Genomic DNA, 25,315 nt, shown 5'->3' with positions numbered 1-25,315 from the left:
AGTAACTTTCTAGGGACCCAAGTTCAAATTCCGCTATGGCAGATGGTAGAAGTTGAATTCAATAAAAAATTGGAATTAAGAGTCTAATGATGACCATAAAACTACTGCCAACTGTTGGGAAAACCCATCTTGTTCACAAATGCCCTTTAGAGAAGGAAGTCTGTCAGCCTTACCTGGTCTGAAGCAATGTGATTGACTCTCAACTGCCCTCTGAGCAATTAGGGATGGGCAATAAATACTAGCCTGACCAGCAATGTCCACATCCCATGAATGAATAAAAACAATTAATCCTATGGAAGAAGAAACATACAAAGGGGAGGATGAGGAGACTATGGCTGACAAGGGAAGTCAGAGACGGCATAAAACCATACTATATGGTGAAGATTAGGGGTACGCCAGAGGATTGGGAAGGCTTTAAAAACCAGGAGAGGATAACGAACAAAGCAATAAGGAAGGGGAGGATGAAATGTGAGAGTAAGCTGGCTAGTAATATGAAAGAAGTTTGCATGAGTTCTTTTTAAACATCTGAAAGGTAAGGGGCAAGGCAACAGTGAACATTGGACTGCTGGAAAATGAGGCTGGAGAAGTGGTAACGGGGAGCAAAGAAATAGCAGAGGAACTGAATAGATAATTTGTCTGTTTTCATAGTAGAAGACACCAGCAGCATAGAAGAGCTTTAAAAGTCAGGGAGCAGAGGTTAGTGTAGTGACCATCACAAAGGAGGAGGTGCTGGGGCAGCTGAGAGGTCTGAAGGTGGATAAATCACACAGACCTCATGCACTACACCTAAGAAGGAGATAGCTGATGAGATTTTGGAGGCAATGGCTGTGATATTCCAGGAATGCTAGAATCAGGGAGGGTCCCAGAAAACCGGAAAATGGCTAACGTAATACGTCTATTTAAAAACAGAGGGAGGCAGAAGACAGGAAATTATAGGTCAGTTAGCCTGACCTTGGTCATTGAGAAGATTTGAGAGTCCATTATTAAGGATGAGATCGTGGAGTACTTGAAACAGCACAGTGAAATAGGGCTGAGTCAGCATGTCTTTGTCAAGGGGAGGTCATGCCAGGCAAATCTGTTAGAATTGTTTGAGGAGGTAACAAGCAAGTTAGAAAAGGAGAGCCAGTGGATGCCATCTATTTGGATTTCCAGAAGGCCTTTGACAAGGTGCAGCACAGGATGCTGTGTTGCTCGGGCAAGATACTGGCAGAGACAAAGTATTATCTGTCTGGCAGAAGGCAAAAAATAGAGATAAAGGGTCTTTTTTGTGGATGGCAGCAGGTAACTAGTAAAGTCCCACCGGGCTCTGTGTTGGGACCACAATGATTCACGTTATATATTAACAATCTGGATGAAGGAGCTGAGGGCATTATTGCTAAATTTGCAGATGACACAAAGGTAGGTGCATGGACAGCTAGTGCTGAGGAAGCGGAGAGGCAGCAGGAGGACTTGGACAGGCTAGGGGAATAGGATAGAAGTGGCAGATGGAATATAATGTGGGAAAGTTTGAAGTTATGCACTTTGGTAGGAAGAATAGAGGCATAGACCATTTTCTAAACAGGGAAAAGCTTTATCTGAAGAACAAAGGGACTTTGTAGTCCTAATTCAAGATCCCCTTAAAGTTAAATACAGGTTCAGTCGGCAGTTTGGAAGGCAAATGCCTTCATTTAAAGAGGGCTAGAATACAAAAACAGGGATTTACTGTTCAGGCTGTATAACACTGTCCAGACCATGTTTGGAATATTGTGAGTAATTTTGGACCCTGTAATCTAAGGAAGGATGTGCTGGCACTGGGAGGTGTCCAGAGGATTTTTACAGGGGGATGAAGGGCTTGTTATATGAGGACCAGTTGAGGACTGTGGGTGAGTATTTGGAGTTTAGAAAGGATGAGGGAGGATCTTACTGAAATTTACAGAATACTGAAATGCCTGGATAGAGTGGACATGGAGAAGATGTTTCTATTAGCTGGAGAGATTAGGACCTGAAGCACAGCTTCAGAGTGAAGGAATGACCCTTTAGAAGTGAAGTGAGGAAGAATGACCTCAGCCAGAGGATGATGAATCTGTGCAAATCATTGCCGCAGACAGATGTGGAGGCCAAATCATTGAGTGTAATCCACCTCCCACGACTCTTCCCAATTATCTAAGTATTCATCTATAACCACTTTAGTGATTAATTCTAACACCTTCCACACAGCAGGAGTCAAGCTAACCGGCCTACAGTTTTCTGTTGTCTACCTCCCAACCTTCTTGAAGAGAGGTTTTTTTTCCTGCTTCTTCCCAGTGTGTTTGAACCTTTCCAGAATTTAGAGAATTTTGGAAAATTAACACTGGCAGTTCTACTATCTAATTAGCCACTGCATTAAGACTAGGATGAGGTTTATCAGGACCCAGACACTTATTAATCTGCAGCTCCATCAGTTTGCTCAGTATCACTTCCTTGTTAATTATACTTCCATCAAGTTCCTGCCTTACTTCCTGATCCTGATTTACAGCTATTCCTGGGATGGTTTCATATCCCCTAATGGCAGAAATAAACGATTTGTTCATTTCATCTGCCATTTCTTTATTGTCTACTATTAACTCACAATTCTGACTCTCTAGAGAACCAATGCACACTTTACTTATTCTTTTCCTTTATATAATACCTGGAGAAATGCTCACTATCCATTTTCATATTTCCAGCTAGATTCACCACATTATTTGATTTCTTCAATGTATATAATCAATTATTTTGATTTGTTATGATTGCTATTTTCATTAAAATACAGAGCCTTGAGTTTTGTCATTTTGTACTCTACACCATTGCGGTACAGTGGCACATTGGTTTTGTTGCAGGACAAGTTATTTAGACATCTGGACCAAATCCAGAGAACATGACATCAAATCTGAATTCAGTTCCTTTTCACAAAGAAAGACAGAAACACACAAGACAGAAAGGCATGAAGATGGACACAAATGCACAGAAAGATAAAGACAAAGGGCGGCACGGTGGCTCAGTGGTCAGCACTGCAGCCTCACAGCGCCAGGGACCTGCGTTCAATCCCAGCTTTGGGTGACTGTCTGCGTGGAGTTTGCACATTCTCCCTGTGTCTGCGTGGGTTTCCTCCCACGGTCCAAAGATGTGCAGGCTAGGTGGATGCTAAATTGCCTGTAGTGTTCAGGATGTGTGGGTTATAGGGGGATGGGTCTGGGTGGGATGCTTCAAGGGGCGGTGTGGACTTGTTGGGCCGAAGGGCCTGTTTCCACACTGTAGGGAATCTAATCTAATCTAAAGATCTCATTCTGAATTCAGAACAGTAAGCAATCCTTCGGACAGATCTACAAATTCACTCCAGTTCACTAAAATGTGCCATCCTTGTTCAGATTGGGCCCAAATGTAACTCTAGTTCCATAGCAACATGGTTGACTCCTAAGCCATTCAACTGCATCAATGCTGTTAAGACTAATTCAAGAGGGAGGACCACCACCACTTTCTCAGGGTAGCTAGAGAATGGGCAACAGATGCCAGCATTCCCAGTGATACACACATCCCGAGAATTAATTTAGAGAACACAGTGCTGGAGACTTATTGACGAATAGGGCTAAAATCCATCTGAAGAACTTCAAAGGCCCGAGCAAGGATTTCATTGCCTTTAAGGGTAAAATGAGGAAGCGTAATGCAACAAGCAGCTTCAAGAAAAAAGCAGACATAACACCGTGCTCCAAAAAAAATAGTGTGGAATCCAGCAGAACTATCTCCCACATAAGGCACACATTCTCACCAACATGAGTCACCAACTGGAAGAAAAATCTTTTGTTCAAATTAAAATATAAATACCTCTCGCTGGTATACAAATACCCCTAGGCTTTGTTCTCGTCCAAGCCTATTTCTTCGAGTAAGTAGAGCCTAGATTGTTCTGATTCTCTGCTTCGGGCTTGTTGCAGTTACTTACCTTTTCTGGATATCTAAGCCACAACGGTGAGCCTGCTCTTGAAGGAGAGAAGCTTTACGTTTGACCTGACAGACACTGGATCTGGTCCTTCCATCAACTTCCCCAGAGAATGGGGCAGGCACTCAACTCAAGAGCAGAGAGAAACAGGGAGAGGGAGAAGCATGCACCAAGGAAGACAGGTGGTGATAGACACAGAGGATAACATGGGAGGAAGACGCACACATACACACATGCAAAAAGATAGAGACACACAGTGAGAAAGACATAATGATGGACACAAATACACAGAAAGACAAAGACACCAGCATTGTGCAAAGACAAAGTGCCAGTCATATAAGTTCTTAGTTTTAATTCCTTTTTAAATGTTATAGGAAGAGAGACAATTCCAAAGAGGGATAGAGAATTGTGGGGAGCTTCAGAGGCCCAGAAATAGGATCCTAGAGATGGAGGAGGGCTCCAATATGACATCAGAGAGGGTCATACAGAAAGAGATACCAAAGAAAAAATCTTACAGAGAGAGAGAGAGAGTGAACATCCTAGGGGTAAGGTCAGAGGGGAGGAAACAGACAAAGCACAAGCAGAACAAGCCATCAACAGTAATCCAGCCAGAGGCTATACATGTGACATCAACAGGCGAGATGGCGGGTGAAGGCTGCAGTAATAGAGAGATCCCCAGTCATCGAGGGTTTCTAGCCACTGGAACTGGATCTACCTTCTGTCAGGGAATGTGCATCCGCTGATGTGCAATAGCATTCCCACATTAAAAGTGCTCCACACAAGATTTCTACCATGCCCAGGGAGGGCCAGATTATACTATACCTACCAGTTACAAGTGTTATGATCTCAGTAAATGTTATTACTGATCGAGTCAGATCGCAGTCAGGAACCTGTCTTGACGTATCATATTTTATTTTGTTTCGGTGTAAATGAAGTGGTCTCTCACTGAAACACAGGCACACAATGCTGCAGATTTTGCCTACCAACAAAACAGAAGATTATTACAAAAAGGAACGTAGACAAAATAGAACCATCTGAACAACCTACTTAAAATAAACTCAAATATTTTAAATACACAGTTAAAAACATAATACCATTAATCCCAAAATATTCCCTTATAAATTAAAGAACTAAACAAAACAGCTTTTGTATAGTACCCAAAACCACTTCTGGTACTGTTCCCAAAATACTACGGCTGGTACAGCATCCAAAACATCATTAAGATAATACTTACCCCAGAGCCCCTGTATTTAACATCTCAGCAAGCTTCAGTACTTGGGACTTCAATTTTTAGACTGGAATTGTGATAGCTTCATCTGGGAGCAACAGATAACAAGGTGTAGAACTGGATGAACACAGCAGGCTAGGCAGCATCAGAGGAGCAGGGAGAGATAACCAGTCTGATCCAAGAACCTAACTCACTATTTTCTTCTCTTCTCTGGAATGCTGCTCTAAAGAGCCATCATTTTTCAAGGGACTAACAAAGTGACCGAAGCTAAAAATCAATCTAAATTTTCTCTTATTAGCCAAGGGCATCTCCCTAAGCTCAGAAAAAATAGATTAAGAACTCTCTGACAAACCTTCAAGGCCCCATCTCTACATGCTGAGTTGCAAATAACATAAAGTAAACAAAAATCTATTCCTCTGTGCACCAAAACACAGTAGCACTACAGCCAAGCTTCAAAAACATGTTTCAAAAGAAATTGTGATAGTTACAGAAATACCTACAAGGTCATTGTTAACTCTAGACACACAGAAAATCTCACCAGTTAGTAACTCAACCACAGAAATCCAAGCCCACAGCAACTAACTAAATTAAAAGTTTAATTTTTAATTATACGTGTAAGTCCGACAGTTTACATCACACAAGGTAAAGGAAAGTTTTGGGGAACTGGCACTTAAATAATGACAGAATATGGATGAAAAATAAAGTTGAAGCAATGCATCTAGATTACTGTGTAAAGTTTTGGCCCTCTTACTGAAGAAAGAATATGATTTTTTTTAAAGCAATTCAGACAAGGTTCATTCGACGGATTCCTGAGATGAATGATGTTATCTCAAGAGGAAAGGTTGAACAGGTTGGTCCAACATCTGTTTTGAGTATGACAGGCAATACCACTGAAACCTTAATGATCCTGACAGGGATTTGACAGGGTGGATGCTGACAATAGGCTTCCCTTTGTGACAGAGTCTTGGGAACACAGTTTAATAAGTAAAACTCTCCCATTTAAGGCCGAGATGAGGAGATTTTCTTTCTCTCAGAGGGTAATGAGTCTGTGGACTCAGTGAACGGTGGAGGAATATTTTCAAGGCTTAGTGAGAGATATTTTTGATCAACAGTGGGAATCAAGTTATAGGGGGAAGATAGCAAACTGGACTTGAGGCCTCAAGGTGATCAGTCGTGATCTTTTACTGAATAGCAAAGCACGCTTAGGGAGCTGAATGGCCTACTCCTTCTCCTGATTCTCTTCTGTCTTGGTAGGCAACTATGCATAATTGGGTGGTGTCTGCCATTGCCCAGCCTTTTTTTCTCATGGCAATTGTATTCTATTGGCCAGATTGGCACCCATCTCTGGGAGGCATTTACCAAACGCATGTAAATGTCACAACAAAATCCTCTGATGTACTTCACAACATTCAAAGCTGAACCTGTGAATCCCTACTGCTGATACAGTAACAAAGTGGGTTGGAGAATCTTCCCAATTTCATCACTAACAAACCCAACGCAACTGGATACTGCGTAATTGGTTGCACAGGCCACTGGAGCTTGGTTTTAATACTGATGGCAACACTTGGTAAATTGACCAGAACCTTACAAGCTGGTGGCAAAACTCTTGTTTCCTCTCAATCCTTGGTAGAAGCCAAGGAGCCAAGAAATACAGGAATGTCCCCAACTCTGGTACAATAGCCCGGTCAATGGAGTGTCAGATATAATTATAGAATGCCACATCAAAATAAAACTATCTGAAAACTCCATCCAGTTATTCTCACCCCAATCCCACTTTTTTTTATCATCCCATTACTTATACATTATACTTATATTTATCTAATTCCCATTCAAAAGATATTCCTATATCTGCTTTTGCCAGCCTTTCAGACAGTGCATCATGACCTTTAAAAACTTTTCATTATCATTGCTACCAATTGTATTTGATTGAGCTGGTGCTAACTACATAAATCTTAGTGAAGTATGAATGTTCATCTGTGATATTAACTTAACCAGATCAGAAATATAACACCATGCCAGATCTGCATCCTCTGGTTATTGACCTTCCAAACACTGGAAATACTATCCCCTTATTTAATGTAGCAAAACCACTTACAATCGTGAATGTAGCCATCAAACTCCTTTTCACTTTAATTGCTCTAAGAAGTACGACCCAGCTTCTTGAATCCCTCTATTTAACTAAATGCTTCAATCCCTGAAACCAATCCAGTAAATCTTCTCTGCACATTCTTCAACACCTGAAGTCTGGTGCTCAGAATATGCTTTGGATTATTCACTCTAAAAGATCTCCCACCACCAACAATGGGCTGACTGGCTCACAATTACCAGATTTCTACCTCTCTTTTTCTCTGAATGGAGATGCAATATTTACTGCCCTCACATCACTGGTACCAAGTAATATCCTCAGTGCTTTGGAAACAAATATCACTCTGGGTCATAAATAAAATGACAGAACCAAATAATGACAAATGAACCAAACTTGTATTCCCCACAATCTTTAACCTCATGGCTCAGCCAAACCCTCATCCCACTAGCGCAACCAAGCCAAGGACTCAACTCTGGGAAATGAGAAGCGCAGGACAGCATGTCAAGTGCAACATCATGCTCACCCAAAAACAAGGTGTTAACACGGTGCTACTTTCATACTAAATAGCAGAAGCAGCACGCTACAGACAGAGCTAACCGATACCACAAACAACTGTGCCACGTGCAATGCAGAAAAGCAAATGAATGCAAAAGACTGAAGCATTTGCAACCGTCTTCAGCTAGAAATGCCAAAGGCAGATACAGCACTTCCTGAATACAGAGTAAAGCACCCTCTACATTGTCCTATCAAATACTCCCAGGGCAGGTATGGCACAGATTGGATGTTTGGCATCAGTGATGAAGCTTAAATCTTAAGCCATGCACCATATTGCTCAGTAAATTTATACCAAGTATGCTGAACTTTCATGTGCAATGGGAGGAGAGGAGCCTGCTTGCTTTAAGTGGTGATAACTTGCTGTTGGCCAATGTCGGACGCTGATTTGAGAAAGGGTTGCTGAGGATCCTGAGAGCATTAAGAGATTACAGTGTCCCTGCAATAACAGACAGCTGTGGTGAAAGCATTGTGCAGGATCTGCAAGAGAACAACAGCAAATACAAAGTGCTTCATATCTCAGCGCGGATTCAATCAGGTCCATGTAACTAGGGCTCTGTCAGTTGGTAAGTAGGCCGGAACTTGCAACTGAAAATCCTTGGTGTGTGATAAATGGTAAATGGAGGGATAATGGAGAAAAGACTTTAATAATCTGATTGTCTGTTTAAGATTCAATTTGTCGCAAGGATAATTTTTTAATTTTACGAACAGCTTTTTTATTTTAAGAACAGTTTTTCATTTTAATCAGTACTACATCAACAAATCTGAAGTCTTGAGGGAAATTCCATCAACAGGCTGCTGTCTGTCTATTCTGGGTCGAGTTAACCAAACTCAGTCAGCTTCGGGTTGGGGTTCTGGTTCTCTTGTGAATGTAACAGAGATTTGAGGCACAAGTTAATGTTCCAAAGGCAGAAATTGAGTTGGACTGAGCTTATTCTTGGCACTGAATTGTGCAGTTTCTATTTCGCTTTCTCACCAGGTGGTGAAAGGCCCAAGCAGGCAGCACTAGCTGTGTGGCTATAATTGGTAATTGTCTCTGAACTGTGGTCTTGCCATCTAAAATCTTTCTTGCTTCCAATGCTGATTTTCTAGTACAGTTAGTCCGTCATTTTATGGTGCCTACAGGATGGCTTCCTTCAACAGAAGACTAAGCTTACAATGAAAGATAGGGGGTCGACATGAGAGAGAGAAGGGAAGATTCAAAACAAAACCCTGAGAAGAAACAAAGTGGAGTGCATGCTGTGGTGGCAAAATAACAAGAGTATCTAGATGCAGGATGGAAACACACAGCATTCCAGCAGTGCAATATCTCAAATTGCATCCATCACTCCAATTCACACTCCTTCGCTCTGTCATGATGCTCCATTCAGTCTAACCCAACACTTTATTTTCATAGTTTTAATCCGAGGTAAAATTTCAAATTGCTGGAGTGACATCAGAGCTTGCGTATTTCTCCAGTAAGGCAACAAACAAACTATACTAAGTACAAAATCAAAAAGTCTTGTTCTTTTCTCCAAGTTGTGTATTCACCTCTCCCTGATGATGTTTGTTCCATATTTCATTTCAATGTGGTCTGCCTTAAAATCACTGAACCATTTTAACACTCAACGGGATTAATTCATTGATTAAGACCCTATGAGATTGAGTTGATTAACTAATGTGAAGTAGAGGATGTGTCAGGCTTAATTACTCAAAGGATTACAGAGACACAGTCAAGCAGCGATCGCGCATGGTCGCCATGGCAGCTGGATTTCACCAGCTTGTTCGGTAAGAGTTAGTCTTAAGGGGTTGCAGCTGTGATGTTACCAAATGATGGAAAAAGGATTGGTTGTACCTTAAGGATGTACATTTGACTGACCTCTCCCAGGCCTCAAAGCCCAATCTTGGACTCACCCCATTGAAATAATTCAACGAAGGCTGATATCCTGTCACCAAGTCACCCCTTATTTACATGTGCATAATATAAGTCACTGACCCAAATCCTAGATTGAACTGAACTCCCGACTCTCCTGTTTATATCTGTCAGCCAGGACTCCCTGATTGCACTAGGTTAACGGCCCCAATCAGGAGACTCATACTCTGCGAGGTCCACCTGGCTGACCTTGTTCCAATCACTACATCCCTAACTCCTCTTGGGATGTAGGCCCGTTCGTTTTCCTGTAGCTTCTCCTGGGGTGTTTTCACACTATGTCCGTCCCTCCGATACTGGCGGCATGTACTGGACTGTCACCTGCCTCTTGTGCCAGGAGCATTTTGGAAGAAATTCATCTTCTTCTTCAGGTAATCGAGACTGCAACATCAGCCGTGTCCATCTTGTCCTCAAAGGTTTCTTAGATGCCAGGCAGAGGGGGAGAACCTACGAGTTCTGTCAGCCTTTGCTGGAGGTTCTGAGGGGCCCGGCTACGTTTTGCTCTGGTCCCGATTACGAGGTTGCAACTATCATGTGGTCCACGTGCTTGTTCAGGACCGCCTCTCCTACCTGAACTTTGCGCGTCATGGCACCTGACCTTGCTAGGCTTACAATGAAAGATAGGGGGTCAACCTCACCTCATACCCATGCGAGGCCATTCCCGTGGTTCCGAGAGCAAACTTTGTCACCTGAAGTAAACTGTCTGTCTCGCTTAGTGGAGAATTGTGTCGGCTGTGGCATTCCTGGTGCACCCTCCCCCTTGGGTCTGGGAAAATCAGGTGAAACATTGTCCAGGGTCTTCTCTCCATTTGCAACTGTGATGGAGCTATCCCTTGTAGTTGCATGAGTGGTGGTCCTTTAATCAAACAGAAACCTAGATAGTTTGGCAGACTGTTTCTTTAGGTTTGCCTTCGAAGCTTGAACTGCTCTTTCCACCAGGCCATTGGGCAATGGGTGATATGGAACTCTGTCCTTACACACTGAATGTCAATCAACTTTAGGAAATATTCAAATTCCTTGCTGGTAAATGATCGCCCATTTCTGTGACCAACACTTCCAGCAGTCCATGTAGTGCAAAAGACGCTTGCAGCTTTTCAATTATCATCCCTGTGTTTGATGAGTAAATGCTATGCACATCCAACTACTTTGAATGGGTGTCTACAATGATTAAAAACATAGATTCTGTGATAGGATCTGCATAGTTTACGTGCAACTGAGTTCAGGGTTTACTCGGCCATTCACATAGATGAGGGGTGGAGCTTCTGGTAATTTTTCTCCTTGTTGGTACTCTGGGCACTAGCCACCAACACAGCTATGCCATCATCCAATCCTGGCCAACTCCTTGCCAACCTCTTCATTTTGGAAACCCTTGGATGGCCCTAGGTGAGTTCACCCAGTGTCTGGCAGCGATCTCTGCTCAGCTCAATCGTGCCTGCTCCCCATAATAAAATGCCATCCTCTACTGGTCTTGCCACGTTCAGAAATGTTTCAGTGCTGGTTGTGATGGCCCTTTTGTTTCCCCCATCATCACCAGTTGTTTGAGTTTTAGGATGGGATCTTTTTGTGTCCACAGTCTTGACATTGTCAGCGGTGACCAGAAAGTTTAAAACCAGAACAAACTCTTCTAGTGGCAGCATCACTGGTGGTGTATCCACCAGTGGGAAGCAGCTCAAGGCATCCGCATTTACCACTCGGCCTCCTGGATGGTGTTCCAATTTGTATTTGTGCGCACTCAGAATAAGAGCCCACAGCTGAACTCAACCTGAAGCTACGGGCGGCATGGCCCTGTTCTCTTTAAGTAGCTTCAGCAGGGGATTGTGTTCCATTACTATTACAAATTTATATCCTTGAAGGTATTGGTGGACCTTTCTCACTCCAAAGACAACCACCTTCTCTATCTGGGTGTATCTTCGTTCGGCACCAGTCAAAGTCCAGGAAGCGTAGATTATCAGGTGTTCTTCTCTGCTGGGTCAGAGGTGAGCCAACACTACCCCCATACTGTATGGGGAGGCATTACATGTAAGCACCACATCTTGTGCAGGATCATAGTGTGCCAACGCTTTCGACGACGATAGCTGCTTCACTTCCCTAAGGCTACATCTTGGCTACCAAGGCTGACTCCTTTTCAATAGCAGGTACAATGGTTCCAGGTTGGAGGGCAGGCTATGGGGGTTGGGATACCTTTGATCGCCCTCACTATACGTTCCAACAGGTGTAACCCAGTCTTATCAACTCTGTAACACAAGTAGGTCCCTTAGGGTGCCTGTAATACACATTTTTCCCTTTTAAGGTGTACCCACCTTAGAGAAACATTTAAGCACTATGTTGAAGTTCTCCAAATGCTCTTTATTGGACTTTCCGGTTATTGGCATGTAATCCAGATAAATAATGACCTGGGGCGGACCTTGTAAAATGTTCTTCATCATCTGCAGGAAAATGGCTCAGGGTGATGATACCACAGAAGCCATACTTCATATTGGTACAAACCCTTATGGGTATTAATTGTGGCATACTTCTGGGAATCCTCAACTAATCACAATTGCAGGTACATATGGCTCATGTCCAACTTTGTAAAGGACGGCAGCTACCCCCCGCCAAAAAAAAGTCATTAACTTGCATTAACTTCCTTTATGAGAGGGATTGGATATCTATCCAGCTGCGAAAGGTGGTTTACCATTTTGTGAAATCCCCACAAAAGCAAACTGATCCGTCGGGCTTCACAATGGGTCTGACCGGTGATGCCCGTTCCACAAACTGTACCGATTTGATGGTTCCTTTACTTTCCAACCTCCTGATTTCTTCCTCTGCTTTTGCACATAAGGCAAATGGCATTGAGCGGGCCTTGCAGAATCTTGGAATTACTTCTTGGTTGACATAGAGTCACAGAGTAATACAGCATGGAAATAGGCCCTTTGGACATCTAAGGTGGCCTTGGCCTCCTTGATGGTCCTTAGCCCTTCCTGAAAAACTTCCAGGTATTTAATTAGAACTTCACTCAGGTGGCCATTTTCTAATCAAAAAATATTGAACCAATCAAATTGAATTTCAACACTGAGCCTTTAACTACAATCAATGGTAACTGAACCATCTGCTTCACATTTCTGAAGAAGGGTCCTGACCCTTTCCTGCTCCTCTGATGCTGCCTGGCCTGCTGTGTTCCTCCAGCTTCACACTGTGTTATCTCAGACTCTAGCATCAGCAGTTCCTACTATCTCTGCTTCTCATAATAGACTGGAACCATAGTAGTACCCTTAGTCTGTAGGGGTTCCCTGGTAATAGGTTCACAGCCTGGCTGTATTCTTATGCAAACTTAACAATTGGAGTCCAGAACAAATTTTGGTAAAGGCTGATTCCTCAGTAACTGATAAATCCGCACCAGTGTTGACCTCAGTTAGAACCAGCTGATCATTTAACCAGATGTTTATTTTGACTGGTTCTGATTTGAATGTTGCTAAGTAATTTACCTGCTCCAAATCAGCTGTAGGTGAGTTTTCCAAGGTGTGCACTCTCCTGTAAACCAGCCTACCAGTTTTCTTAATCAATTTATATCTACTGGGGACAAAAAAAGTGGAAACTGCTCGAAAAGCTCAGCAGGTCTGGCAGCATCCATGGAGAGAAATCGACGTTAACGTTTCAGGATGAGTGGCCCTTCCTCAGAACGAGTCTATTGGGACTCTTTTGCTGTCATGAGTCTGCATACCAGCAGCAACTACAATGGCCTGCCATCCCGGATCTTCGAAAAAATTTTAACTGTTTGGCTGAGGCGTAGCTTTGTTTTGGGCTCACCTACAGTCCTGCTGTTCAGGATATGTCCTAAGTGAGGCTATGCAATTACCTTCACTCAAGTTCCACAGGCTCAATCAGCCTGGCCAGGTTGTCCATCTCTAACTCAAGCTCCACTTGCTACATTTTTCAAATGATAAAGCCAACTGTAGTGCCTGTTTAAAGTCCAGTTAGGCTTCAGCTAGTCAGAGCTTTTGCATGTCACATCACTAATCCCACATAGCAAATAGTCTCTCGACATCTCACTTAGGGTTAAACTAAAATCACATGCTTCTGCCAGTTGTCTTAACTTTGTCAAAAATCCCAATTTCTCCTGGTTCTTGAAAGCCAACCAAAACCAATAGCATCTCAGAATTAGAGGAGGCTTGAGGTCATGTGAGAAATGAAACATGTTGTTTTTGCGGGTAAGGATGAATAGTGGGATCTTGCAGAAGCAGAAATTCACAAGATTTTGTAGCAGAAGTTTATCATTAACCAGAGATTAGGTTCTGCAAAGATGGCAGTTAGCACAACCAGAAACATTCTTTCTGCGGACAAGGACGTGGTAGAGATAAGGGTGTTGTAGCAGAGGCTTATTTCTGCAAACCTGACGATTCGCACGTACAGCATGTCTAGTGCTCTTTAGGATAGCCAAATAAGGATTGCAGTAAAAAAAAAGGGAATGGGGCCTTCGGCCGGCAGAAAAGGGAACAATAAACAAGGGCTGTCCGACAGGACGGGGAATGATAGGATAAGACCAATGGGAGCAGGGAGGCGTGATTCTGCAACTCGTAAAATTGTATAAGAATGTTTAACTTTGTGTGTGGTGCCTGTCTAGCAGACACCCTTTCTTACAAGATCATACAGAATAAAATTGTCTTGCTTCCAAGGCTTTGTCTCAGGCTGAATTTGTGAGCAGGGACTGTTTCTCACAGTCATAATATTCCTTACTAAACCCATCAACTCTTGAAAGGTTGTAGTAACTGGCACCTCAGGGAAATTTAGGCTCCCAATAATCAAAAAAGCTGCAAGTCCAAAGTTGTCAGGAGAATTACTTGTTGCATCCAATGTCATTTGTCCAGAAAAAAAATAACATATTCTTTCCACATACTGGGCCTGGTCTTCAATGGCATAATCGAACAAGTCAAGCTTCATGAAGCCAGAAATGCTTACTCCAACTCAAAGACAACTGTTGTAAGTGAATTTCTTCAGGGACATGTTTATCTCTTGTCACTGCTGAAATAACTCCATGAAGGGCAGGATGACATCACAAAGTCACCCTTTATTTACACATACATAGTACATGACACTGACACAGCTACCTCAGAGCTGACTTCTAGAGGGATCAGAAACATTGACACTCCTGTTTATATCTGTCAGTCAGGGCTCTCTGATTGGACCAGGTTATGAGATCCACCTGGATAACCTCATTCCAATCACTACACCTGTGAATGTTGACTGCTCAATAGATCTCTTGGTCTCTCTTGAGAACCTATTTGGCTTGTGTTAAAGCCATTAGGAATATATATGCCCCAGATTTGACACCTGGCCTCGGATTGCAGCCTCAGTGTGTAGAAATGATTTCGATTAGGACCTATGGAGAATGATCTCAAAATTAGTTGGTAATACAAATTAGACATTCAGCACATAATGAGCATTAGCAGAAGGACTGGGCTTTAGAAAATTAGATCATGTTGATTTGTACTTCAACCTCATTTATCTACTTTTAAGAAAGTAAGAACATAAGAAATAGGTGGCCATTCTGCCTTATCAAGCCTGCTTCATCATTCAATAAGATCTTGAATGAACTTCCACCTGAATTCTATCCCATCCAATAGATTGAGGCTTAACTTCACTTTTTTACATACTCCTCAGAACCTTGTAGATCAAAAATCTGTCTAACTCAGCCTTGAATATATTCAGTACCCTAGTCTCTGCTCCTCTTGGTAAACGGTAATTAAGAAGATGGAGAAGAAAATCCTCCTCATCTCCATCTTCAATGGGAGACCCCTGATTATGAAACAGTGCCCTGTAGTTCTAGGTTCCACCACAAGGAGAAGCATGGTCTCAGTACCTGCTCCTTCATGCCCCTGCAGATTTCATTAAGATCATTTCTCATTATTCAAAACACCAATGAATATAGGCTGAGCATGCTCAACATTTCTTCCAAAGTCAACCCCTTTTACTTGTGACTCATGCAATAATGAGCCTTCAGTGAATAAGTATATCCTCCCTTTTAAGTATGGACATCAAAACTGTACACAATGCCCTCAGTGTAATCTCAACAGAACCCTGTACAGTTCAGAAACTGTTTCCTCCAGCTAGAGAGTCTGGAGCCAGGGGTCATCATCTCAGGACACAGGATCATCCATTTCAGACTGAGGTGAAGAGAAAATTTTTGGAATCAGCCTCCTTCCAGGATTGCAATAAGAGGTCTTGAAAATAAATATTCATTGTTCCCCACTGGCAACCACAAAGCACAACAGTGGCATCTTATTAAAATGCATAACATTAAACTTGACCTGTTCCTTTTCAGATCTTTCTACGTGCCTAGAAATTGAAGTTAAGAAATTAATCTTCTCTTTGGATGGTTCCAAGATCATAATGGATGTCCTGCATGGATTGTTAAACACACAGTGGCTGCAGTCACTGCTGAAGGTAACAAGCATCTTGGGAAACCCTCGTATCAGAGAAACTCCTGTGGACTTCTTCACCAACACTGTGGGTCTGCCCTCCTAGTACCTGCAAGGAGTACCCTCTTTGCAGGGTTAACAATCTAGCCTCTTACCTGATCCAACAGATAAGTTAATCGAAGAATGAAACATGCTGTTGTTTCGATATTTGACTCATGTTTAAACATGCATTTTAGGCATTAGAAAGTTTGGTTGGACAAAGAAAATGGAGCAATGGTTCGTAAAGTACTTTTAGTTTAGCATTAAATAGAAACACACATTGTGCAAACTCAGGATTGACCCTGAATAACACAAACACAAAATTGGCTAAGGGTCAGAAAGCATAGAGTGAGAAGAATGGCTGTTTGTCAGACTGGATGGAGGTGCACAATGCAGTCATCCAAGGCTCACTGCTGAAACCACTGTTCTTTCTGAGATATTTTAATGAGCGATGCACAGGGCACAATTTCAAAATTGAAAGTGACACACAGTGTAACGAATAGTGAGGAACAATGATAATTTCAAGAGGACATAGACTAGGGTGGTGCGGTGGGCAGACTCATGGCAACTGAAATCAATGCAGAAATCTGTGCAATGATACACTTTGGCAGGATTACAAGGAGAGAAGTTACAGTATCTGCTATATAGTACAAATTAAAGCAGCTACACAAGATGGAGACAGAGGAAATCTATTTTAAAATTTATTCTTTCATGACTTTGTTGACAAGACCCACATCCAATTTGTTGCCCATCACTAAGTGTCCCTTCAGGGGAGTTCAAAGTCAACCACATTTTTGCGGGCCTGGAGTCACATATTGGTCAGATCAGGTGAGGATGGCAGATTTCCTTCCCTCAAGATCAAGTGATGACCGTTTTGTGTTCACTAGTCGCGTTTTCATTCCAGATTTGTTTTTGGTAAATTAAATTTATTCAGTCATCGAACTTAAAATTCCACCTGCTGATAATGTGGAATTGAAACCTTTGATTCCAGACCATAAGCTTGGCCTAGATTACTCGTCTACTGACAAACCTTTGGAGCTCCGCGGATATTTAAAGATTTCTGCCTTGTTTGTCCAGGTCTATGAGAGTCTTCATCAGTACCTGAGGAAGAGACCACAGCCTGTCCTGCCAAGAGCATCTGTACTTTGCCAAGAGGTGGGAGCAAGCTTTCTCATTTAACAAAAGGCCTTAGATTCATCCCATCTCACGCATTCCCTATGGAACAAAAAAGCCATCACTTTTCCAACAATGAAACTATGAAAAGATATCACTGAATAATTGCTTTCTGAGAAGGCATTTGGAACAGTCACACTCTACTTCCTATGAGTTGACCCAGAGTGAGAAACTGTGCCAGATGGCCATGGATGATGGAGTGGGGATGGTACATTGTCAGTAGGCTGGCAATGAGGCACCTTCTTGGGATTGTTTACAAGAAGCTTTATAAAGTATTTAATCCTGTGTTGTATTTGCCTTGGGAGAGCTTGTGTGCAGGGAATTTTATTAACCATTTGCTGTAACTATCCTTCAGTATTTGATGGGATGGTCTGGAAGAAGCTTTACTTGGTATCTAACCTACGCAACTTCTGCTCTGGGAATGTCGGATAAGATAGTTTTCGGAGAGCTTTACTCTAAGATTGCATTCTCCCTCCATAGGTAGGGCGCATATCTCACTTCATCTGGTGGAGTTGACTTTAGCCAAGGTTCACAGAGCTAAGTCTGACCAAGAGCAGGGAATACTAGGAAGTGTACATTGCTTGGTCGGGACACATGAATAGATTGGGAGACACTAGAGATTGGGAGTCATCAGGCTACATTCCAGGACCCATGCCTAAAATTGACCCATCTTTCTTGGTGGTAGACAAAGTGGTCCTATCAGGGAATGAGTTAGCTTCGAGTTCCCATCATCACTCACAGAATCATAGAACCATACAGCATGGAAACAGTCCTTTTGGCCCAAACAGTCCATGCAGCACATAATCCCAAACTATAGTAATCCCACCTGCCTGTGTTTGGCCCATATTCCTCTAAACATTTCTTATTCATGTACTTATCCAAATGTCTTTTAAATGTTGTAACTGCTTTTTCCATACCACTGTGTAACAAAAGTTGCCCCCATGTCATTTTTAAATCTTTCTCCTCTCACCTTAAAAATATGCCCCATAATATAGAAATCCCCCACCATAGAGGAAAGACACCTGCCATTCACTTTATCTACACCCCTCATGATTTTAAAAACCTCTATAAAGTCAACCTCCAAGCTCCATTTAAAAAACTCCCAGTCTATCCAGCCTCGCCAATAACTCCATTCCCAGCAATTTCCGGGTAAATCTTTTCTGGACCCTCTCCAGCTTGATAATATCTATCCTATAACAGTGCAACCACAGCTGGACACAGTATTCCAGAATAGGCCTCACCAATGTCCTGCACAGCATCAACATGACTTCCCAACTTCTACACTCAAAGGAGTGAGCAATGAAGGCAAGCGTACAAAACACCTTCTTAACTACCCAGGTCTGCTTCTCTTTCTTGCTCATCATTAAGTGTGAGTTCTCATTCTGTTCTTCTGACTCTGTATTCTACTTTTGTTGTTAACAAACACTTTCCATTTGAACTGTAGCCATGTGAGTGTATGGATCTGTATGTGTGCATGTGTCCAAATGAGTTTTGGTTCTGTGTTTGTGTACAGGTTTGTGTGTACATGCACGCGCATATGTATGTACATATGTGTCCTGTGTGTGAGTCTGCGTTTTGTCTGTATATGAGGGACGCTAAGTATGTGTATGATTCACTGCGTGTATGTGTTGTTCTGAGTGTGTGCACGTCCGCGTGTGTGGTTTTGCATCTTTGTAAAGTTTGTGTGTCCTGCGTAGTCTATCTTTGTCCTGTGTTGCAGATTTGTTTGGGTTTCTACATGCGTTAGTGTGTGTTTGTGTGTCTTGACCTTTATAGGTGACAGAAATGCTCAGAGAAACTTCTCGGTCTATGGACTTTCGAGAACTGCGCTGGCTCCTTGGAAAACCTAATTTCCAGGTAGGAGTATTCAGCATTGAACAACTCACCCAGAATCATTTGTCCAGCAGTAATCACGACTGTTAGGCCCTTACCCCACACCCCACCTTGGATCGTCCATGCTTCCATGGCCCTTCATAACCCCTTCATACCCTTTCTGTACCCCCTCCATTACCTTTATGTCACTCCATGCACTACCTACATTCCCCATATCCATCTTTTCAGTCCTCTATGTACAGAAACAATAATGCCAATAAGCCATTGACAAGTTTGTTAAGTCTTTGAAATGCTCCTGACAGTGACAACATTGGCAAATACACTTTGAAAACTATTTTGAAAAGAAAACTGCACATCATACAACCTCATAAAAATGTTATTCTCACAACATTTGCCCACTCTCCTCCTTCTTCAGCGGTCCCTCTCGACCAAGGATGACATTCTTCTAGTCAGATATTTTTGGTCCTCAGGTGACGAGCCAGCGCAATGCTGGATCCACAGGTGGGGCAGGCACCAACTGAAGAAGTGGCTGGGCGGGATACATGGGTTTTTGCACGCTCCTTCCATTGTTTGTACATGGCCTCCACCTGGACCTTTCAGAGATGCTGGAGATGATTATCACTTTCTTGGATACTTCTTTTCCAGATTGGGAAGATTCAGTCAAGCGGTTCCCAAAAGTTGGTGGAGATATTCCACTTTTCCAGGGAGGCTTTGAGGGTGTCCTTGAAGCAGTTTCTCTCCCATGGATTGGCTTTTCAGCCTCATGTTGGGCTGGGGTTATGCTGAGATGGTGATGCATAGCATGCTGTGGGATGTTATCCAGGACACTCACATTAAGCACTGAATTGAGGTTGAGGAGTTCCTCAAAGTATTCCTTCCAATCAGAAGCGGCACAGTGCCACAGTGGTTAGCACAGCTGCCTGCAGCACCGGGGACCCGGGTGTAATTCCACCCTCGGGTGACTGTGTGGAGTTTCCACATTTTCCCTGTGTCTGCTTGAGTTTCCTCCGGGTGATTTGGTTTCCTCCCACAGTCCAAAGTTATGCAGGTTAGGTGGATTGGCCGTGTTAAATTACCCCATCGTGTCTGGGGATGTGTAGCTACGTAGGTTAGAAGTGACTGCTCACTTGTCCTTGAAAGTTTCAATCTTTTCTTAGCCCTTAGTGGGGTAGATCCTTATGCCATACTCGGACTTGACTGCTTCGAGATTCTACACACATTATGGCTGGTGGTGACTTTCTGTATTTCCTGCATTCTTTCTGCTCACCATCTGTTCTTTAGGTCACAGGTTTGCTTTTATTGGATGTTAGCCTTCATTTGTCCGTAGACCTGCTTTCTTGCCTTCACGTTCCAGTGGTGCTTCCTATTCAGGAACTCCTTACTCTAGTGATTCCCATTAAACTAATCTTGATGTTTCTGGTTGAGAAACCTAGATTCTTTTGCGCAAGTGTTGTTAATGACAGATTTCAGGCAGCCTGGGAGCTATGGACATTCCATGGTTCCTATTCATTCAGCATCATCAGGTTTACAGTGACACATTGACTGAGTTACTCTTTCTTCGTGAAGCCCTTGAATCCATCGACATTGAACTGCTGCCACTGCAGTTTTTGGACTAGTTGATGAAGTCAGAAGACTGGATTAGGAGATGATTGGTCCAGCAATCATCAGCTCCTGTCATGGTCCGGGTGATGCAAGCATACTTGTTGTCTCTTGCTTGGACAATGATGTAGAGAAGCTGGTCCTGGGTGAGGGTGTTGCCATGAGGTCTTGTTCTTGCTTCTCTGATGAAATGGGGCATTCATTATGATCAGACCATGCTTTAAGCATTTTATCAGGAAGTGGGCTGTGTTGGTGCTTGTCTTCCATATGCCTTCTTTGCCAATCACACCTTTCCACAGATTTTATTTATTCATTAGTGGGATAAGTGTGTCGCTGGCCAGGCAGCACTTATTGCCCATCCCTATTTGCCCAGAGGACAGTTCAGAGTCAAACACATTGCTGTAGGTCTGGAATCACTTGTAGACCAGACCAAGGAAAGATGGCAGTTTCCTTTCCTATAGGGAACCATCTGAGTTTTTGTGACAATCGACAGTGGGTTCATGGTCATCATTAGATTCCAGGTATTTTATTGAATTCAAATTGGACCATCTGTCATGATGGGATTCGAACCCGGATCCCCACAACATTATTTGGGTGTCTGGACTAACAGTCAAGCGATAATACTACTAGGCCATCGCCTCCCTTCCAACTTGGGAATTGAAATTACCAAGGAACACAGGACAATGAGTGACTAAGGCTGGAGTAGAGATCCTCTTTCAGATCAATTGTTACTTCTAATGTTGGACGTGCACACTGATAACTGTGATGTACTGTTTCTGGGTTAGCATGAACTGAAGGATTATGAAGAATTTGGTTATCCCATAGGAGGGCACTGATTGAAAAGATCAATTAATTTATTTTCTCTTATGGTGAAACCAACCCCATGGAGTTGGCATTCTTTCTCAGACTTAGCTTTCCTGAAGAAGGTGTATCCACCAACCTTGTTTTTTGAACTGATCTTCTCCTGCTGTGGCATCTCACTCAGTGGAGTGTTGTCAATGTCTTAGCACTGGGGTTCCTGGGCCATGATAGGGGTGTGATGTTCAGGTGTGTCACAACTGAGGTTGTTCATGAGGGCCATGATGCTCCAGGTCACAAACTTCATTTCAAAGGGATGGAAGATGGTTGTGGGTATATGGAGTGTCCATTGTTCACGGATGACAAGATGATCCTTATATCTATATCCAAATCCGACAGCAGGGTTTGATGAGGTTCAGGATACAGGCTCTGGTGCTTGGATGGGAACACACACACGCACACATACTCATTCTGATTCACTCACTCGCTGTCAGTCTGTCACTTATACACACACAGACACACGGACACACATACACACACAGACACACACACACACACACACACACACACACACTCACGCACTCACGCACTCTTATACTCACACATACTCTCTCTCACTCTCTCATGCACACACTCTCACTCACTCACACTCACTCTCACACTCCCACACTCACACTCACACTCACACTCTCACACTCATTCATTCAGTCAGTCACTCATTCATTCACTCACTCGCTCATTCACTCACTCACTCACTCATCCACTCACTCATTCACTCACTCACTTACTCCTGTGGGCCTGAGGTCCTGCTTGCCTTTAAATTGGCATCAGAGTTTTAAAGGGCACCCAGCTCAGTCTGAGCCACGAAATCCAGAACTCTGTATTCACTCTATCAAAACCTTTCACAATTTTAAGAATCTCTATTAGGTCACCTTTTAGTCCTCTTTTTTCAAGAAAAAAGAACTTCATCCATCCATCTGTTTCTGATTGGGATAATTTCACAGTTTTAACATCTTCCTTCCCCACTTTCTTCTGTGGCTCAAAACCTTTTTGATAATACGGCCACCAGAATACGAATATTGGGTACAGAAGCCCACTGGCCATCTTGCCATATTGGTATTAGTCTGTACAACATGAGTTCTAAACCTGCTCCCATATCAGTTAAAGAAATTGGACGTACCAATACCTATAACATTTGGAAATATAAAAACTGGTGTTAGGAAAAATGATGGTTGGATTGGTGTAAAACAAACCTGATTTCCTGTTCTCTGTCAAGGACATAACCTGACATTCTTACATGGTCTGATCAAAATTTGACTTCAGCCCCACAACAAATTAGATGGACTCTTTACTTGATTATGAGGTAGTCAATTCTGTTTGCTGACCCTCTCTATTTCTGATTTCCACAGGATATAGGTGTCACTAGATTAGACCAGTCTTTGTTTCCTCCCCTGACTGACCTTGCAAAAATAGTGGTGAGATGCCTTCGTGTGTCACAGTATTCCATGCTGTGCAGGCAGGCCCACTGATATATCCTTTGCTTGTTCACGGTTGTTGTTCATTGAATTTTAACACTTGTATAGAGCTGAATTTGAATGCAGAAGTGTCTACACCACTACCAATCACCCTGACCAGGAACACCATTAAAATTCAAGAAAACATACGATAATACATATCAACAGTCACAGAAGCATTGTGCTAATATGCATGCAAGGATATATACACCTAAAAGGGCTCATGTTGTTGCAGACAAGGACACATATGCATGCAATCACACCTATACACTCAATTCCTCAAGTATTTGCAGGAATATAAATGTACACATATGAACATATATTCAGAATCATGTAAAAGCACTACTGTGGATGCATAATCAGCCAAGAACATATACATCACATATATCAGCATATGTATGTATGCATGTGTTGTTTCCATGTGTGCGAGTACACATGAAACCATGTCTGAAGATGTAAATTCAACTCAGAGAGGTCTTGAGGAACAGAATTGATACTAGTCATCAAACCCTTCAATTTCCTGCAAACACTTAACAGCTGATGGCTGGATTGATTGACAGGCCCTGCTCTCTGCTCATGACATCGTGGCTCAGAAAGACTACGATCCCATCCTGCCTCCACTGCCAGATGACATCCCTGAAGATGAGGAAGCCTTGAGGATAGTGTGCCTGGTGAAAAACAAGCATCCTTTGGTAAGGACAAATGATATATAAGGGTGATACAAGGAAGTGTATTGTGCTTGTTTACCGTTTTGTGGTCAAAAAAAATGTTCGAAAAAAATGCTCAAATCTAACATTTTAATTTCTCTTATCCTCTCACCTGGAGTTTCTCCCTTTCTGCATTTCACTCTCAGTCTTACAGTTTCACTCTCAGCCTGTTAGTCTTTGTGTTAATTATGTGTGTGGGTTTGTTATGTAAGTGTTAAGTCACATGTGCGAATTAGTCACTTACATGGGTGGTTAACTTTAGAACAGCTAGCTGTATGGTATTTGGGTTCGGCGACAGGGTTACAAACAATCTGAGTTTATTCGAGCCAGATTGTTTGGAGAAAGATATTGAGAGGGAAAGTAGGCTTGAGCCTCTGTCATTGCACCGGCCTATAAAACCTCATTGGGGCTACAAAGTCATTGGCTAGATCTTGAACAAAGATTGTCTCTTGGTACCTTGATACGTAAGCAATCCCTAGTGCAGCAACAAAAGTGATAAGTACATCAAAGGAAGTCATGAAGACAGAAAAGCAAATGAGCCACTGATTACACGTTGATCAGCCTGGTTGATATATCACTTCCTACTGTTTACACCATCCCAGGTGTTATCTGTGAACTTCCAGTTATGTCAGGGTGAACTGACTGTTAAAGTAATTTTGAAGCTCTCAACAATTCTACTGCCCACATACGAGGCTGTTTTCTCATCCTATACATGAGATTCTATACCAACCACATAGTGGTAATCAGCTACAGTGAAATCCGGGAGAGATCTGCAACAGACTCAAAATCTCTAACATCCCCTGTTTCTCTATGCAGGGAGCTACTATCAAACGTCATGAAGTGACAGGATCCATAGTGATAGCTAGGGTGATCCGTGGTGGTCTCGCAGATCGCAGTGGTGAGTAACTCCAAATGCAATTTGTTGGAGGCAGGGTAATTGTGCAAGAGTGTACAGGCTATGCTGTCAACACCCTTCAACAGGTGAAGATCCTCACTATCCGTGCATGCTTAGAATATTTGTGCCCTCATGATAGGCTTAACTGCAGCCAGCATGGAATTGAGTACCAAGGATTTCCATCCTAAACAGGCAGTGATCGAGATTTTAACTTGGAGCAGGGTTCAGGAAGGCAGAATGGGCAGTTGTCAAACACCTCTCAGCTTCATCACCTGTTGCTCCCGCTTCATACAACGTTGGGCTGGGAACTACCAGCTGGCCTGGTTGGCAAGTGTTGAAGCTTGGGGCAGAGAAAAATGCTATTGGCAGGAAAGTAAGTCATAGAGAGGGGTTTGTGGTGAACTCCCAAGACAGAACAGGGATGGCAAAGGAAAAGTCCAGAAAGGGGAGGCCTAAACTTTCTTTCTAAGGCCTGGGGGAGCACCTCCCACACTTCTTAGTCTCACTCTATCAGAAGGTCAAGAGTGAGAATGTTTCCTGATAAATGAACCTTCATTCCCATTGGTAATTCCTCAGATAATGAAACAGTCTGTGTACAAATGCAGCACGACTTATACAACAATCAAACTTTGGCTGATAGGTGTCATGTAACAAGT

The 25,315-nt window shown here is 42.7% G+C and overlaps 1 protein-coding gene across 6 annotated transcripts in view; it reads left to right on the top strand.

The window, feature by feature from the left end:
- The first annotated feature begins 8,257 nt into the window (after positions 1 to 8,257).
- Positions 8,258 to 25,315, top strand: part of mpp4b (MAGUK p55 scaffold protein 4b) — a 43,954-nt gene continuing 26,896 nt past the window's right edge. For 3 of the 6 annotated variants that reach the window (XM_059647093.1, XM_059647092.1, XM_048534032.2), the window contains exons 1-6: positions 8,258 to 8,363; positions 16,005 to 16,126; positions 17,218 to 17,295; positions 19,090 to 19,170; positions 23,618 to 23,749; positions 24,581 to 24,662. In XM_059647093.1, the coding sequence (XP_059503076.1) occupies positions 16,073 to 16,126; positions 17,218 to 17,295; positions 19,090 to 19,170; positions 23,618 to 23,749; positions 24,581 to 24,662 (427 nt within the window). In that variant the 5' untranslated portion in view covers positions 8,258 to 8,363; positions 16,005 to 16,072. The remainder of the gene's footprint in view (positions 8,364 to 16,004; positions 16,127 to 17,217; positions 17,296 to 19,089; positions 19,171 to 23,617; positions 23,750 to 24,580; positions 24,663 to 25,315) is intronic. The other 3 variants (XM_059647095.1, XM_059647097.1, XM_059647096.1) reach the window with 3 other exon arrangements.

This window comes from Stegostoma tigrinum, chromosome 7 (genome assembly GCF_030684315.1).
Source record: "Stegostoma tigrinum isolate sSteTig4 chromosome 7, sSteTig4.hap1, whole genome shotgun sequence".
In the NCBI taxonomy this organism is placed as follows: domain Eukaryota; kingdom Metazoa; phylum Chordata; class Chondrichthyes; order Orectolobiformes; family Stegostomatidae; genus Stegostoma; species Stegostoma tigrinum.
Note: the sequence above shows the minus strand (reverse complement) of the source record. Positions and strands in the feature narration are given on the sequence as shown.